Below are 17,779 nucleotides of genomic sequence, written 5' to 3'. Positions count from 1 at the left end.
GAGGCAGACAGAGAGAGTGAGAGGGAAGCAGGCTCCCTGCTGAGCAGAGAGCCCGATGCGGGACTCGATCCCAGGACTCTGAGATCATGACCTGAGCTGAAGGCAGCAGCTTAAACCACTGAGCCACCCAGGCGCCCCTCTTGTCCCATTCTAATGGCCGCGTCAGAAACTGGTGATGGGGCCCCTCAGGGGAACGAAGTCTCGGCCCCAGGTGGTGTTGGAGGGGCTTTCTGCTTTTCACGCTGAGCTGAAGTATAGCAGACACACAACGCAGTGAAGTTCACAGCTCGGTGGATTTTTGTAGCAACTCCTCGTGGAGCCAACCCCCCCAAACAGGTGTTTTGGATCACGCACTGACCTAGACCCAAGAAAATGCCTTGGCTCCCCCATGAGCTCCATCCCAAACACAGGGTCATTCAGAGCCGAGCACTCTGGCCTGGGGCCCCCTGGGGGCCTCCCCACAAGCCTCAGCTCGGCCCCCCCACCCCCCCCCACCCCCCGCTGGCCTCCAAGGCCCCGCCTGACTTTGCCTCACTTCTGCCCACAAGGCTGCCAGCAGAAGCTCCCTCAGAGAGGAGTCAAATCCTCCAGCTGAAATTCTCTGGGTCTAGAAACAGATGTGAAGAGGTGACTCAGGAGACACCATTTTGGAGAACAGAAAATCTTCCATGCGGAGGCGGTCAGGGGAGGAGGGAGGGAGAACAGACCAAGGGCAGGTCCCCCTGTCCACGTACACATTACCAAGAGGGCCCCCTTCCTGCAGGCACGCGCAGCCACTCACCAGGTCCCAGGCGTCCCCTGGGCGGGGGCCCTTGTGCAGAGTACAGCCTGTTCAGCCCTCCACGGCAATCCTGACAAGGCGGGGGGTGCCCTGGAGTTGGAGCCCCGTAGAAGGAGCCAGCAGCTGTGGAGGAGAGCCAGGGTGAGACCCAGCTGTGCTCAGTGCGCAGCCCCAGGGAACCACCCCACTTCCGGGGCAAGGACATGGGGACAGTCAGCAGCTTCTGCAGGGTGGGGGGGGGGCGCCTATGGGGAGCAGAAGAGGGAAATGAAGAAGAGGAGCCCTTCGGCTGGGGAAAGTCACTTAAGAGGCCTCCCTGTGAGCCCATGGGGTAGCTCAACTGTGGGCCCTGGAACCACAGTGCACACACCCACCCCACCGCTACTCTCAGGGTGTCCAGAAGGAAGGAAGGGGTGAACCGACTATGTGCTGGCCCTTTGATTCAACAGCCCTGTGATGAGGCCGGGTGCAGAAACTGAGGCACAGCGCAGAGAAATGATGCGCCAAGGTCACTCAGCAAATGGACCTGAGGGAAGGACTGGACTCCAGCCCAAGAGCACGGAGCCTGCGCCCCTTCTCCCGAGGGCATCCCAAGGCCTTGGCGGTGGGGGCGCCCCCCATTGCTTGGCTGTGCCATCATGGGAGGGGTCCTCTCTGGCCCAGAGGGTGCTGTCCGATGGGTCTTCTGTAATCAGCCCCATCTTAGCCCCAGGGAAGAGACAGGAAAGACCCCCGAGGCACCCCTTTTCTGGGTATCACCAACCCTGCCCCGTCCATGGAGGGCCCCCCAGGAAGGAACTGCGGCATGTGTCCATTTGCTAGAGAGCACCAGCTTCCCGAAGCAGGACGAGTGGTGGGGGGCCCTTCTGTACCCCCATTGACTCACAGCGAAACCTGCGCCCCAGCGGGGGCATCCGAGGCACAGGGGAAGCTGGAATCTGACCCCGGCTGGCGCCTGGCCTGGTCTCCATGGCAGCCGCGGATTTATTACGGAGCCTCCACCCAGCGTGGCGGACTTTCGACTTGAAGCTGGGAGGAAGGGGACGGAGCAGGCAGTTGTGGGAGCCTCAAGCCCGCAGGCGACAGCCTGAGGCCCAGGATGGTGAGTGGGGGCCTGTGACGTTGTGGAGCTTGGTTGCCCTGGGGCTGGGGGTACGGGGGTGGGGGGGGGTGGGGGGGCGCTTTCACGGGCTCCTCTCCCTGACCGTTTTCCTCTCTCTGCTACAGGCCAAGTTCCTTTCCCAGGACCAAATTAATGGTAGGTTGGCATTGCTCTTTGATTAGCAACTCGCAGCAAAATGTGGGTCTCATTAGGCAATTTGCTCTGCCCGTTTTTTCTGTGGGTGGGAAGGAGGGCAGCTGGTGGGAGAGCCAGGCCCACCCACAGGCAGGGGGCTGCCTGCTGCAGGGGAGGGGGTAGGGCTCAGAGGTGAAGTGTTGGTGTTACAGTTGTCAGTGGGACTTAGCGGTGGGGGAGACAGGAGAGGGCTCCTGCTAGGGGCTTCTCCAGGACCGGATAGCTGGATTTGGGAGGAGGGATGGGAGATGGGGGTGCCCCCGTTAACTGGCTGTGGCTGAGAGCCCTGGTCTGCGCTCTCAGGCAGGCACTTCTACTCTCTGGGTCTCAGTCTCCCCATCTGTGAAATGGGGGTGGGCTGAGCTGGCCTCTGCAGTCCCCTGTGCCCTGACATCAAGCAGCGTTTGGAGCACTTACTACCCAAGCCCCCAGCCGGCCTCAGCACAGCATGGAGTTGTGTTTCCAGAAGGCCAGGAGGGGAGAGTTGGGTTACACAGAACCCAGGGGCCTGCCAGAGCCCAGCAAGGGTCCCGCAGGTGCTGGAGGTATGCCTAGCGCTTCTTGGGCAGGGATGCCAGAGTTCTGGGCCCCCAGAGCTCGGTCTAGAGTGGGTAGGGGGTAGAGGGTGCAGGCTCTGGGTGGGCACCTTGTCTTAGATGGCTCAACATCCTCATCCTAAGAGAGGGCCAGAGCAGGGACTGTGAAAACATAAGGCCCAGGGCAAGGGCCTCTCTTGCCCAAGTCTAAGGGCAGACTGAGTGGTGACTCAAGGCTAGAGTCCAGCTGTCAGCCTCAGGAACCCCCCTCCACCAACCCAGGCTTAGTTCTGAGGCTCACTGCCTTCCCTCCCAGGATCTGTGAAACTCCCAGAAGGCAAGAAGGGACGCTTCCCTTTGTATCCCTGTATCTGACATTAAGAAAGCGGCCACTAATGTTTCACAAATGAGAGATTGCACAGAGGTAGCTCACCGGAGTGAGCGGAGGGCGGGAGTCTTGGAGGCAGCAGACTGGGGGTTCCATCATCTCTGAGCCTCAGTTTCTCCTCTGTGAAGTAGGGAGAATGACACTGTGAGCAAGGGGCAGAGAGGATGTCAGTCAGGCACATGGTGTCACCCAGACTCACTCTAGCTAGCATGAGCTGGGTGGTACGAATATTTTGAGCGGCTTGTTAAAATCAGTCATTATTAAATAATGTAGCATCAAATAGTGTTTCAATCTCTGCATCTATACAGTGAATGTTTTAAAATAACCCTATCATCAGTGTTGAAGATTTGAAAGAGGTTTCAGTTTAATGAATTTGTACAAGGGTGAGTAATGGTAACTCACCAGATTTAATGACCATACATTCACTGGGCAAAGAGTTGCATTCATTGGCATGCGGCCTCCCTCGGCGAACCATGGTTGAATGGAAACTGTAGGCTGGCAAGGGACACGAGAGCTGGCAAAACTCACTTGTGACAATCAGCTGGCTAGAACGGAACTTATAAAGAATAGTGCACATTTTATCATTACTTATAAATGGTGTGCTACATGTCCTTGATGTCTGTAAATGTCAAAATAAACTTGTGTACATAAACCATCAGAGCTGGTTGTTACACCTGTACCAGCACACAACTGGTGTTAATCTAGGCCCTAGGGAGGCTTCTCTCTTGCTCCAGGGCCTTTGCATTCCCAAAGGGAAGACCTGAGGGGGATCTTGAACCAATTTATTCTTTCCTTCACCAAATATGCGTCCTTTCTTTGTGCCAGCCCAGGTCTAGGCACTAAAACATGGCAGCAAACCCGACAGACAAAATCCGTTCACTTGCTCACACACAGGGAGGAGGGGACACCAAAAGCAATAACATATATGGGAGGTTGCAGGGCCTGCCTTCAGAAGAAAAGCCAGAAAGGGGGAGCAGGGAGGTGTGGGAGTCATGGAGGGTGGAAGGGGACTGCGAGGAGAACAGCCTGCTGTCCTGCTCTAGCTCGGGAGTCCCCATTCAGCTGTGGCCTTCCGGGTCTTTCAATGGTAAATTTGTCATTGTGGGAAGACAGAACGTTATTAGAAATTATCTAGCAGTTAGGAGATGGGACTCCATTTGCCCCTGGCCCCGCTGCTGTCAGGGGCATGGTCCCAGTCACTCATCCATGTGGGAGAGGCCGTCTGCCTGTCTGCAAAGTCTGGCCAATTCTAGGTCCCAAGGGTGTATCAGGCATCAGGCAGGGACAACTGTCACAGGCTGAGGTCTCAGGGGCACACTCAGAAGACAAGGTGGGTGGTCATGAGAGGTCCCCAGGAAGGGCGCTGGGGGAGTTTTAAGCCCTACATGCAGGGTGGCTCCCTCAGGGTGCCCCCACATTAGTGGTGGCGTCACCCCCACTGGCATGGGGCCCTCTTGGAGGGAATCAAATTTTGCAGGAACCAAAGGTGGGATCTTGGGCCAGGCTCTGGTGCTGTTTCCTCTAGGCCACTTCAGTTTCTGTCCCCTGTTCATGTGTTCTGGTGCTCTCCAAGCCCAGGCTCTGGAAGGTTCTGAAAGGGCTAGGCGTTCCCCTTCAGGCTCTCCACAGTCACAAAGTTGGCTAATTGTCCCTAAACCCCACCAGGGAAGCTGCCTTTTATTAGCAGCGCCCCTGAAATCCTCAAGGAGAGGCCTCAATTGGGGAACATGAAAGGGCCTTAGGGCAGAAGCTGGGGACCTTCCTTCAGCCTCCCCCTACTCCTGTCTACCCTCTGGTGGCCTCTGCCTGGGAACCCAGGATCCCGAGTGGCCTGGGTGGAGCTCTGCTTTAGGGGCCAGACTGCCTCCCCCCATCAACCTTCCTCCCCAGGCCCTCAGCTGCCACAGCCTTCAGTGGCCCCCCTGCACTGAAGAAAACCCACCCAAGATGCTACCATAATTGTTCTCTCTGGTGATGGGATTAGGGATGATTTTCATTCCCTTTATTGTTTCTTGCATGTTTGACAATGGGAACAGCAGAGGCACTGCACTGGGCATCACAGGGCATGGCAGGATGAAACAAAGGCCCAGGGGAAGTGCTCGGTAGAGTGAACCTGCCATTGGTTTTGTTATTATCAGCTGAGGAGCGGCTGGCGGGGGCCTCAGAGGCACCAGCTAGCAGTGAGAGGCACAGGGGAGCTGAATGCTGAGAGGCCCCGATGGGGCTCTGCTGTGGGGCTCAGGGATTAGAGTCACCAGGGAAGCTCTTGACCAGTTCTGCCCACAGCCCCACCCCAGCCTGTCTGGGAATCTCGGAGGTGGGCCGGGGGCATCCTCCCCAGCTCCCTGCTGGACTCAGAGAGCAGGGAGCTGGGCTCTGCTGGGCCACGAGACTGGGTCTGGGGAGCCTTAGCTCGGGCAGCCACTGCATCTCCTCCCCAGGAGGAGGGGTCAGGAGAGCAGCCAGCCAGATTTAGTCCAAGCCTGGGAGAACCCCCGGAGTCTTTAAGAATAGGACAGGGCTATCTGTGTCAGAGGACTGCCTGAGGGTTCAGCAGCCTGGAGGTGGGAGGCTGGAGAGTGGACACAGCAGTGCTCACAGATGTGATAATAACTCACCAGATAGGACAGCCATTCTCTGCCAGGCCTTCCCAGAGGGGGTTTCTACCAGCGGCATAATTTCCCTGGTTTCCCACATACGCTGTCTTTGCGAAGGTGCTCTAGAGTGCAGGCCCTGCTGTAAACTCCTGGTCTCTATGGGCTGGCCTGGAGGGTAGGACTGCTTTCCTTTGGTTTTAGTCAGTTATGGAAGGGGAGAAAAGAGGAAAGGGAAAAAAGAGAAGAAAGGGGGGAGGGAGAGGCAGGAAGGGAGAGAGACGGAGGAGGCAGAAGGGAAGTCAGGAGGGGGAGGGGATAGGGTTGCCAGATAAAATATAGGCTACCCAGTTAAATTTGGATTTCAGATAAACAACAAAAACTTTTTAATATAAGTATATCCCATGCAAAATGTGGGGCATACTTATACTAAAAATGTATTCCCTATTTATCTGAAATTCAGTTTTAACTTGGCAGCCCTGTAGTTTTATTTGCTGTGCCTGGAAACTCTAAGAGGAGAGTCAGCAAGGGGAAGGGATAGGAAGGGGAAGGGAAGGGAAAGGAAGGGGAGGGGAGGGGAAGGGCAAGGCAAGGCAAGGCAAGGCATGGGGGCGGAGGGCAATTACATGCAGTTGACTCTTCCTTCTGGGCTGTGCACAGAGTACAAGGAATGCTTCTCCCTGTATGACAAGGAGCAGCGGGGGAAGATAAAAGCCACTGACCTCATGGTGGTGATGAGGTGCCTGGGGGCTAGCCCAACACCAGGGGAGGTGCAGCGGCACCTGCAGATCCACGGGATCGGTGAGTGGTTTGGGCCAGATGTGGCTGCTGGAGGGGCACACACCAGCTGGGCTGGGGTGGGGGGGGCAAGTCCTGTAGCTGGCGTCTTGGGGCAGGGCCCAGCAGGTGGGTACAGATGGTGGGGTATGAAGAGCTCAGACATTTGAGGGGCAGGTGGGAGTCGGAACTCACCAGCAGAAGCTATGGAGACATCTGGCCAGGTGTGCTGTGTATCACTCAGGCTTCCTGGAAGCCCCACAGCAACCAGCGACATGCCCGTTTGTCACAGAGGACCACAGGATCTAGGCATTCCATTATCACAAACCTGCAGTAAAGACTGTGTTAACAGTGATCCCACGTATTGGGACAATTTCCCTTCACTGAGTATTTGTCCCATGCTTAGCTCAAACAACTCTGTGAAGTACACACCATCCTCCTGTTTTACAGGTAAGGACCAAGGTTCAGAGCCATTAGGTAATTTGCCCAAGTTCTTAACCCAGTGGTGGAATCAGGGTTGGGACCCAAGTCTTCTTTCAAAGACCGATCTCCTAAACACTGTGCAACACTCTGAGAAAAAAGGTAGAAGAAAACCCACCCAAGATACTACCATAATTGTTCTCTCTGGTGATGGGATTAGGGATGATTTTCATTCTCTTTATTGTTTCTTGCATGTTTGACAATGGGAACACCTAGGACTTTTATAACCAGAAAAAGGTTTTATTTTTTAAAAAAACAAAAATGAGAAAAACCAGAGAGGTATGAGAGGTATCAGAGGCCGGATGGATGTTTGCCCTGGTAGTTGGACACACAGGAAGGAAAGCCTGGCCCAGAGGAAGGAGGTGGACTGGAAAGTGCACTTGACCTGGAACCCAGAGGTGACTTCTGGGTGCCTGGACCTCGTTTCCTCACCCATCGGCTAGGGTTACTCTGAGGTCCCATCAGAGCGTACCTGCAGCAGCACTGGGAGCCCATGGAGGGTGGAAGGGCTTCTGAAGATCTGGAGCCGGCTGATGGGGTGCTCAGTGACTGAGATCCCCATTTCCAGCTCTGAATGGGGTGGTGGTTTCCTTTGGCTTCTGTGACCTCCAAACAGGAAGTTGTGGTCAGGGGAAGTTCTGATTTCCTGCAGTTGTAGCTGGCCAGAGCCTGGGCTGAGGCCTGCAGGCATGCTCGGAGGAGGGGCCTGGCCTGGGGAGACCAGGGCAGAGGCTGCAGTGAGGGGGAAGGCCGAAGAGGGGGTGAGGCTGGGGCTTGAGGCTTCGGGTGGGGTCACCTGTCCGTCCTTGTGGGTGTGCTGCAGTGGCCGCCGAGGAAGGACGGATGCAGAGAGTACCTCCCTCCAGCTCAGGGCAGGAGGGGAGCCCCCGGTTGGGAGCAGAGGAAGTGTGCCCCATCCTGGTCCTGCCACCGCCCTGTGAGGTGACTCCATGCTCCAGGGCCTCTGTCGCCTTAGTGGACAAAATGGGGCAAGGGTCATCCCGGTCACTGAGGGCTCCTGAGAGGATTCACGAGGCAAATCCATGGTGGGGGGGGCTCCGTAGGAAGGGCTGCATCCTCCTCATGATAACTCTGTCGCCAGCATGGCACTTTCTGAGTTGAGGGCCCTTGAGCCGGCCATAGACTTGGGCAGGAGGCCATTTAGCTTCTCCAAGAAGAGCGTCTTCTTCTCTGCTCAGTCTGCTGTGTTTGGGGGTTTCCCAGACAGAGACGGAGAGCTGGATTTCTCCACTTTCCTGACCATCATGCACTCGCAAATAAAACAAGAGGATCCAAAGAAAGAAATTCTTTTGGCCATGTTGATGACAGACAAGGAGAAGAAAGGCTACATCATGGCGTCTGAGCTGCGGTCCAAACTCATGAAACTGGGGGAGAAGCTCACTCACAAGGAAGGTAAAGGCCTGAGTCCCTCTTTTGCAACAGTGAGGGAGGAGTTGGGGGGCCGGGGGAAGGACAGCAAAGCCCGGTCGGCAGGACTGTGCAGACACCGCAGGTGATGTTCACCCAAACGGCTGTGACTCCGTGTCACGCTCAGTGAACTCAAGCCCAAGGGAAAAAGTCGGGGCCCGAGAGTGACGGGAGAAGGCTGCCAGGGTGAGGGAAGGCCTGGGGAGAGCATGCTAGGATCTACTTGGGCCTTCATTTAGTGCCCACAAGACCGCTGGAGGCACCAGTGCCCCGTCATACTGACAAACAGGTGACAAGCTGGGATGTGAATGCAAGTCTGTTCAACACACATACGGCCCCTCAGACTCTTTCCCCTTGCCAAAGCTGTCTTCTGAAGTGGTTGCTGATGCCAAGAGTTTCCAAACTGAGATGCTACTTTGCCCCCCTTCTCATGACTCAGCCGGTTTGAAGTGCTCTTCCAGAAGGAGCGTCTGCAGTGGCCTTTGCCTCGCATCTTCCGGCAGCCCAGTGGGCCTTCCTGCCTTGGAGCAGGACGAGGGGCTGGGGTCTTCTGGGCACGCCCTTTGGCCATTGTAGGGGGTGACCCCCATGCTGGGCCATCAGCTGGTATTCATCCAGCCTTGCCCCTCAGCCCTGTCACAGCAGCTGTCTGGGGGCCGCCACCAGAGGCTGGCCTTTCCAGTTAGGCTGCTGGGCCTACTGGCAGCGGGGACGGGAATGCTGGGCTGGGACACAGGCCGGGTGGAGGGAAAGCCTTCGGGAATGGTGGACCTTTAGCCTTTGGTTAAATCACAACAAACCGGTGGCTTGAATTCAATTTGATGCCTGGATCCCCCTCATTCTGGGGGCAGGCCTCAGAGGTGTTTCTTAACCTCTCTCAGCCTCCATGGTTTCCTGGTTGGGAAACAACAGTACAGTAGACAATCCCTCAGGTCCCTTCAGGAGCTAGCATTCTGTAAAGCAGTCTGCTTAGATTTTATCTGCAGTCACTAAGGCACAGCACAGAGCATTTAAAAATAGCGCTACAGACGGCACACTGAGCTCTCCCTGCTTTTTCGGGCTGGCAGCGACTGTGAGCTCATCTTTCACTGTGGCTGCGTTCATGGGAACGCGGGACGCATGGGCTCTCCTTCGCGCTCAGGCTCTGAGGACACTGCTCAGCCTCTTATGGTGCAGGTGGAGTGCTGGCGGGGGAGGGGGCAGCCGAAGCCCTCATTCTCACAGTTAATGATCTCTGTCTGAAGCCGTGCCCTGGCCCCCCAGACTCACACCCATCTCTTGTTTAACCAGGGAAGAAACATTCCAAACAAACTGGTAATGTGTTCCAGACAAGCAGGAAGACCCACTTCCCTTCCTCTTGCTATGGGAGGGAGGAAACATGATATGAGAAGTAGGAATCCTTTACCCTGGGTGACTAAAAGAACATCTTCAAGTTTATTAAGCATCTTCCGAAGGCTGGAGGAGGCTGCCGGGAGGCCTCCATTCTAACGCCTGGAACAGGCTGATTTCAGCCCCCTGGGCCTTTGTGGGGTCCAAATGAACCCAGAAGGTGTGGTCAGCGCTCAGCTGAGGAGTGCAGCCCCTCTTGGGGACAGGAGGGGCCTGTATGCTTGAGTGGCAGCTGCCACTGGACTGTCCACTGGAAACGGTTGACCCCAATGGCTGATGGGTAGAAGCTTCTCCATGAAGTAGGATAAATTACAGTCTCAACATTCTAAAAATACTGAGAACTACCATCAGCTTAGGCACTGAGCATAGTAATTACATTTTAGAGGAGGATGGATGGTTAAGAAGAGAATCACAGGAGATTTTCCAATTGCCCAGAATTATATCTCAGGGACGTCTAGCGCCAGGGAAGCTGACACAGGGCAGTTAAACAGTTTTTGCAAGGGGATGAGGATGGGCCCAAAGAGCCAAAAGTAGGTTGGCTCAAGAGGCCACTGTGAAGAAATGGAGGTTGAAAATGACCTTTCTTGCCAATATCTGGGACAAGCTAGTATTTTGTCCCAAGAATCCAGAACCAGAAGAAGTAAATGATTTTTTTTTTGAGCAATGTCAGAGAACAATGACACTTTTGTACACTTTGAGCTTTAGACACAGTTGAATTTATCTTCTCTCCCACTACACACCCCCTAAACACACACGTTTTAAAAAAGAGGTGATGGTGGCAGACACCACTTGTCACCAAGTCCCCACTTGGGGTGGGGCAGGAAGGGAAGGCAGGCAGGCTGGGGGCAGGCCAAAGCTACGGCCAGGGTGGCCCAGGATGGGGCTGTTCTGCCGGGAGACTGAGGGAGTGGGTTATAGAGGGTAACATCCATACCAAATGTTTCTGGAAATACAGGCGCAGGGTTCAGATATTTTCATTAAAAAAAAAAAAAGGACATAGAAGCAAGCAAGCACCAGGTGGCTTCAGTGACGGACTCATCACTAGCACATCCCTGCCCTCTACCTGGGCCCCTGCAGAAAGCCTGATTCACTCAAAACTGAATCTGTGTCTTCAGGGATAGGGGTGAGTCGTCCTGTTCACTGGTTAATTTCCTGGTCTTCAGGAACAGTCCACTGGACACCAGGAAAGACCTTTGGGGAGCTTCAACCCCCAATAACTAATTCGATGTCCTATAATGTAACACTATAGCCAAACTAAAAAATTAATGTGATTTATTGCAGTGGATGATCTTTTCAAGGAAGCAAATATCGAACCAAATGGCAAAGTGAAGTACGATGAATTTATCCACAAGCTCACCATTCCTGTGTGGGACTACTGAATGAAGAGAATTGCAAGAGAGCCTCCCCCAGGCCTGAAAACTCAGACTGCGAAGTTTTTAAAAAGAGAAGGCTCTTTTACCCTGGGGGGCTGGTAAATGCTGCAGCAAGATGGGATGAGCCGACTGCAGCGGTGGCGGGGCGGGGGAAACTCAGCAATGACATGAAATGGTTTCGGCCTGGCATTAGCAGTCTTTAATAAAAGATTTGTATTGATTTTAACAAGTGCCATTAGTTCAGCCTTTTACGGCATCAAGAGAGTCTTTGGTTTGTTGTTGGGCCTGGGTTCCAGTTCTGACTCTGCCACGTCGCAGCTGTGTGACTCTGGGTAAGTCATTTCACCCCTTAAAATCTCAGTCGGATCCCTAAACTCAAGGTGGACTCCGACTTCTTACCTCATGGAGCCTACTGAGGGTGTCTGTTTTTGGTGCTGGAATCATCTTCCACATTTCCAAGGTAAAGCCAGTGCTGAGCAGAGAACTAGCATCAAGCAAAGAGCTACAACAAACGAACGAACAAGTATGGTTAACATTTCTGGCAGCACCATGGGGCCACCTTACACATCCTTATTCCCAGAGCGACACACAGTGACATGGTTCAGGATATTCATTCATAAACACAGATACAGAGCGAACACAGTCACATTACAACAAGAGGCATCAGCTAGACGGCAGGGAGGGCGATGGGACTTTGCAGCCTACACCACAGGTCACCAGATGTGACATGCTGCCTTCATGAGAGCCTTGCGGAGCTAGAGGAGCTCCCGTCCGTTTTGAGCTCTCCTCTTATCAGAGAGGGTCATGGCACTAGGATGATGGGCCAAATTGATCAGAGATGGAAAGTGATAAAGGGATGGAACAGGCCATAGCCAGGATACAGCAAGAGCCCCGCTGGGACCTCTTCCAGCCCCAGCAGGGTTTTCAGTGAGGTTTGTAACCAGGAGGGGCCAGGCTGGCACTGCTTGTGTGCTCATACATTTGTGGATCCTGTTGGTACTGTCAGCACAGCCCTAAAAAGGGCTGGAGTCCCACACCAGGCAGAGCAGGCAGAGGCCAGAGCTCTAAGTACAGAGATCTTCATCCTTATATGTCTCAAAATTGGGCTCTCTAGGCTGTGGCTTTGTTTACTGGTGCCTTAGTGGCTCAAGAAAAAGAAAACCAAATGAAGAGGGAGGATGCCTTTTGGGAGGTTACACAAAACACAAATCTAAGGGCTAAGTGCCAGGGAAACTGCAGGGGACAGATCCGCGCAGATCAGATAATCTGCCAATTATCTCACGATGCTCTAGCTTTCAGATGTAACCAGGGTCCTCAGAAAGGAGAGACTTTCATTTTCCTAGCAGTGTTAACTGCCAGTCGGAGCGAGCAGGAATTCCTAGGAGCTATAGAAAGGTCCTGTAGGAGGCAGGCAGCAAGTGGCTCAGACACCAGGCAGGTGAGGTCGTGACCGTCTGGCTGGGAAAGCCCAGGTTCACACGGTGCAAGGGCACATCCAGGTTTTGTGCGGTCTGAGGCTTATACTCTTGGATGGCCTTCTTTCAAGAATACATGCAGAGAAGTACATAATTGTTAGGGCTACTCCCAGGACTCTTCTAGAGGCCGAAGTGGGGGCAGGGCACACACTGGTGCTTAAACTTACATTAAGTCGAAGGCTCCTCGGGCTCCCCATCGAGAAACGCTGCATTTCCCTTTCAGGGAAGGCTTAAGGGGCCTGCCCCCACATCTCTTTCTGACTCATCATGGACGTTATGAAGCAAGTCCTGCACAGCGAGCTGAACACCACGGACGAGACAGGGATACCCAGGAGTTGGAGGGACAGGAAAAGGAAGTCCTGGGCCAGAATAAACAAGGGTACTTACCCTCAAGGCTTTTTTAAAATGTCTCTGTCACTGAATGGTCCCAGGATGGTTTTAAAGCAAGTTTTATTAATCTGAGTTGCCAAATAGGAATCCGAAGCACAGCTTGCCCAAAGCACCTAAGTGGCGTGCAGCGGCCGTCAGCACCTGAGGCAATCTCCCCTGACTCAGTGCTCCCAATTAAGGGTACGTGGTGGCTAGGATTCTAAGATCCTGCGACACGTCCTGATGTAAACCTCTACCCCAGGAAAGGCTTTTTACACTACCGTAAGCCCAGGTTTCTTGTTCATTCCTGAAATTCCAGTTGGTTTACTTAGCACCTAGAGTTGTTTACAAAAAAGGCCACACTGCTCTTAGCACTCACACTGCAGATTACTAAACAGATTTAAAACTAAACAGATGCTATGGTTCAGTACAAAGCTTGCCATATTTCAGTAAGAAAGGGGAACGATGGCTGTATATGCATTACTTACCTCAAAGCATGTTGCGAGAGAATTAGTTAATTGCCATGCTTTGAAATCTCTGGATGAAAGGTGCTTTGGAAGCACAAAGCGTTATCATTTTTCTCACAGGGATTGTCCCTTGAATACCCACAGTATATTTTACAGAAGACAAATTAACTGAAGGCTTTTCTTTTATTACATCTAAAGAGCTCTACATAAACAGGTAACATTCAATAGGTAAACAATTTTTTTTCCAATGCATGTAATAAATATTTTCACTTGGTACTTTTATACAAACTGACATTGGTCTACTATACATTTTTAAAAGCCATTTTACTGGTTTGGCATGCGGTATGGAAATTTCTAAGAGAGAAAGTTTTAAGGCAATGAATCACAGATTTAAGTTCATGGAATTTATGGTAACTTTTCTATCTGTTTATATACATTTCCCCTTTGTTAATTAAACAATTAACAGCAGCACACTCTGGGACCACCAGCTATTCTCCCTCCCTCTTTCTGAAATCTAAGCTTTGTGTTTTTTTTTAATTAAAAAACAATTCAACATGTATTGATAAAACAAAATCCTTACTAAAATAATTTTAAATGTGCTTTAAAGTCCTGAAGATCTTGAAGCGTCTTATGTATTTAAACTTGGAATTGTTTAAAAATGTTCTTTCCACAATTAGCCCATTTAAAATTGGGATATATTTTCATTCAGTTTCAGACATTTGTCTCTACGGAAAATCTGCCAGGAAATCACATTTATCAGAAGATTAAGTGCAATCTTTCTTAAGTCAGTAATGATACAGAAATGTGGTAACATCTCAATTAACAGAAGAAAAATTTTAATGCTCAAAATAAATTAGTCAACCAAGTGTGGTATGGTTAAGGTTCAGATTGTTTTAAAAAGATCTGTCCAATAATGCCCACAAAATAATTAAAAGCCACTTCAACCCTGCTAAGTCAAACAGCTACTTTATCAAAGATGTGTGCATGTACACACACACACACACACACACACAGAGTACTATACAGAAACACAATCGTATGCACACCTATCACGAATGACCAAGGCAAGGGGATGGTGGCAACTTGCCGAAATACTCTAAGAGTTGCTATTTGTCCACAAACAGCATGTCAGTGTTGGTGTGGGTCGGGGAGTGAGGGCAGGCTAAGGAAAAAACAGACGAAATGACCATGCACTTCTTTTAACTTAGAAGAGAACAGTGCACTGCATGACTCTACCAGTAACTAGTACAGATCATGACAGTCTGATTGACCAGTATCAACCACGAGACCAACAGAGTGATAGCTACCACTCATGCAACGCTTGGGAAAGTTAACAACTTTCCAAAGAAACAAACTCCTTAGAGTGGAATGAACATCAAGACAATCAAATAGTTCGTTTCTCTTGTGGAGACATGACCAAAGCCATCAGACAGACATTTCTTTCTCCCTATTACCTGTTCTTCCCTTAGGTCGATATACTGCAGGGCACTGAGGGAAACTCACCATCCCCAAAACTGGGCTGAAGAAAGGAGAGGGATGGGTTTTCAACTGGATCATTCAGAGTCTGGAATTCAGCATCATACACAAAGTTATTGATCAGAATTTTGAGACCACTAACAACGACAGAAAAACAAACAAACAAAAAGAATACAGAAAACTATTCATTTTAGGTAGCTGAATTAACAGAAATGTTTCCTATTACAGTGTGAAATAAGAAGCAACACCCCACAACTTGAGTGATTTCTAACCCAATCTGAATTTAGACACAAATTATGGTACCATTAAGTATTAGCCTAAGTTAATACAGCGATGCGAGTTCTTAAAGAGTTTGCTCACCATAATAGCATATTCATTAAAAAACTTAACTAATTCCTGTTTTCACTGACAATGAATCTTTTGTTTTTTATTGCAGATTGTTTAGTGACTACAACTCAGCCATGTATGTGTGGAATACACATGCGTAGGGGAAGACTATATAACTCACGTGTCACTCACACTTGTCTATAAATACATATATACACACACACATATACATATCAACACCAACTTGTTTTTCAAAATTCAAGTCAACAATTTAGTGGCAGAGAGATGCTGTAAAAACAGGTATTATTTTTAGATGCCACACAGTCATGTGAACCGTTAATTTTATCATACAACTGAAGATACAGCCATCTTGAATTCTACCTGGAAAAAGTAGGTCACTTTGTTACCACTGCAGGGTTGAAACACTTTTATACACAAAGGTGGTCCCTCATCAACTCTTGAGAACCTGAACAGTTGTGATAGAAAGATCCAGCCTAGGAAACTGGTAATTGTTAAGCCCCTTCCTTTTTTGTATCTTTTCTGTTAAACCAGCTAAACCTCTCCATCAGCTAGAAGATACTTTCCACACCTTCAGGTGCTCTCTGAAGAACATCACACCTTCTCTAATGAGGATTTGGGGACACAGGTAGAACCACCTTCCTTCCCTCCAACCCACACTCATCTCCTGAAAAACAGTTCTCACTATATTTACATGTTCCATTATTAATAAAATAGATCAGATTGATCCATGAATTCGAAAGAAAGAAAGAAAGAAAGAAAGAAAGAAAGAAAGAACGAACTAACTTCCTATGTCATGCTTTTCTTTAAAAGGTGAAGAAAAAATAAAACAAACAAGATAGCTAGGCTAAGAAAAGAAGTACACTCAGATCCAGAGAGTAAAAATGACCAAGGATCAAGCCTATTTTGCATTTCAACTGTTTATCAGATAGTGGATTTCTAGACTGACATGTGTGGTGCACTGTATTTTCCAAAGAGAATTTACTTCTAGGATAACTGACTGTCTTTCTTTCTTTTTCGAGGTGATGTAACCTTACCTCTGTCAGCTGCACAAGACACCCAACACGACTTTCTAAGCTATTTTTACTTCCTACTTTGGCATGAAGATCTTACATGAAAACTTGTTACCCTGTGGCCAAAAGGCAGGTGTTCACAGACTTGGTTTAAATACATAATACTGGCAATCCAAATTTAGAAGAAAGAACGAGACTAAAATATATTATTCACAGGTCTGCCAAGCCTACTCCTTACCCAGACAGCTTTACTCCAAATCTCTAAAACATATTCCCAGGGGGTATCTAGCAAATAAGAGAGAATATGTGATGGAGAACATGCACTTGGGATATCAATAAAGATGCTCATATATGAGTTCAAGACCTTCAAAGCACTTTGAAAGAAGCAGGCAACTGATTTATCAACTGAATGCAAACTTGGGAGGAGAAGGGACAGTAACAACAGAAAAATATACACAGACACACACACTGAACACACACCCCCACGAGCTAGGTCCTGAAAATACACAGGGAATGCAGTGGGACAGATGAGATTTATAACTTAAGGCTGGATAAAATATGCACACACACAAACAGAATCCAAGTCTGTCCTTTTTAGAAAATGGAAATGAAAACTATCCCCCCAGCTCCCTCCCCACAACAAAGAAAAGCCCACAATTTAAAACTTCATACATGCAATTCCTTTTCTGTTATTGCAAATAAAATAATGCCATTGAAGTAAAATAAAACCAAAACCATAGGACAAATGATGGAAAAAAATCTTCAGAATCCAGAAAAAAAATGAACTGAAGGTGGTTTGTGGGTACTATTTTTTTTTCTTTTTTTCTTTTCTTTTCTTTCCTTTTTTTTGTTTTTTTGTTTTTTGTTTTTTGTTTTTTACAAGTGTTTTATCAGACAGGCAGTCTTAGATTTATATACAAAAGTAAAACTGAAAATATAGTTTTGTTCTCTGTACATTTCTTTTAATTTTTTCCCTAAAAAAAGGAAAAAAACACGCTTGTGTACTTTTCTAAACAGAATAAGGTAAAACATAGCACAAAGTTCTCTTCTTTCTGCCAAGTTCATTTAATCTGGGGTGGGGGCGGGAGCAGCAGGGGCAAGGGAATCAGTCCAATGAAATAATGTCTGGTATGATGCCAAAGATGGAGGCTGTGTCCGTGCTGCTCCTGTTTGCAACGGTGTGGCTATGGCTCTCCCGCAGGCTGTTGGAGGACACGAGGCTGCTGTTACTGCCACTACTGCTTCCATTGGTGGTTGGCAGAGAAGTACTGCCTCCTGCACTTAACTGATCAAGAAACATCTGCGAGGAGGTATACGGGAAAAACCGAGACGAGTGTAAGAGGTCTTGATCATCTGACACTGCTGCGGCGGCGGCAGCCAGGAGGGACGTGTTATAATGCTGGGGGGCGGGGAACAGAAGACACAAAACCCATCAGTTCTAATTCATAAACTTTCTTCTTGGCAGAACAGAGTCCTAAATTTAAAAAGATTTAAAAAAAAATTTATTTGACAGAGAGAGTGTGAGAGTACAAACGGGGGAGTGGCAGGCAGAGGGAGAGGGAGAAGCAGGCTCCCCAAGCGGAGTTCGATC

General features: G+C 49.9%; 2 protein-coding genes across 5 annotated transcripts in view; one reads left to right on the top strand and one right to left on the bottom strand.

The window, feature by feature from the left end:
- Positions 1-1,735: 1,735 nt before the first annotated feature.
- CALML4 (calmodulin like 4) lies at positions 1,736-11,269 on the top strand. 4 transcript variants are annotated; one of them, XM_046009869.1, is made up of 6 exons: positions 1,736-1,883; positions 2,009-2,039; positions 6,257-6,397; positions 6,824-6,955; positions 8,078-8,266; positions 10,952-11,269. In XM_046009869.1, exons 1-6 carry the CDS (start codon positions 1,881-1,883, stop codon positions 11,047-11,049), a joined length of 594 nt encoding a protein of 197 aa, XP_045865825.1. In that variant the 5' UTR covers positions 1,736-1,880; the 3' UTR covers positions 11,050-11,269. The 4 variants fall into 4 exon arrangements, with proteins under 4 accessions (XP_045865825.1, XP_045865827.1, XP_045865826.1 ...); XM_046009870.1 differs by lacking the exon at positions 6,824-6,955 and having other exon boundaries at positions 1,745-1,883; XM_046009871.1 differs by lacking the exons at positions 6,257-6,397; positions 6,824-6,955 and having other exon boundaries at positions 1,740-1,883.
- A 2,249-nt stretch (positions 11,270-13,518) lies between these two features.
- PIAS1 (protein inhibitor of activated STAT 1) overlaps positions 13,519-17,779 on the bottom strand; it is a 120,792-nt gene continuing 116,531 nt past the window's right edge. Inside the window, exon 14 of the mRNA XM_046008471.1 lies at positions 13,519-17,587. Coding sequence (XP_045864427.1) covers positions 17,294-17,587 — 294 coding nt within the window. The 3' untranslated portion in view covers positions 13,519-17,293. The remainder of the gene's footprint in view (positions 17,588-17,779) is intronic.

This window comes from Meles meles, chromosome 6 (assembly GCF_922984935.1).
Source record: "Meles meles chromosome 6, mMelMel3.1 paternal haplotype, whole genome shotgun sequence".
Classification (NCBI taxonomy): Eukaryota; Metazoa; Chordata; class Mammalia; order Carnivora; family Mustelidae; genus Meles; species Meles meles.
This window is presented reverse-complemented; position numbering and strand designations above follow the sequence as displayed.

Bases quoted from the DNA above. Each gene is read 5' to 3' on its own strand.
- CALML4 (XM_046009869.1), top strand. The intron at 6,398-6,823 runs GTGAGTGGTTTG...CCTGTTTTACAG, and splicing joins CCTGCAGATCCACGGGATCG to GTAAGGACCAAGGTTCAGAG. The intron at 6,956-8,077 runs GTAGAAGAAAAC...GGGGTTTCCCAG, and splicing joins GCAACACTCTGAGAAAAAAG to ACAGAGACGGAGAGCTGGAT.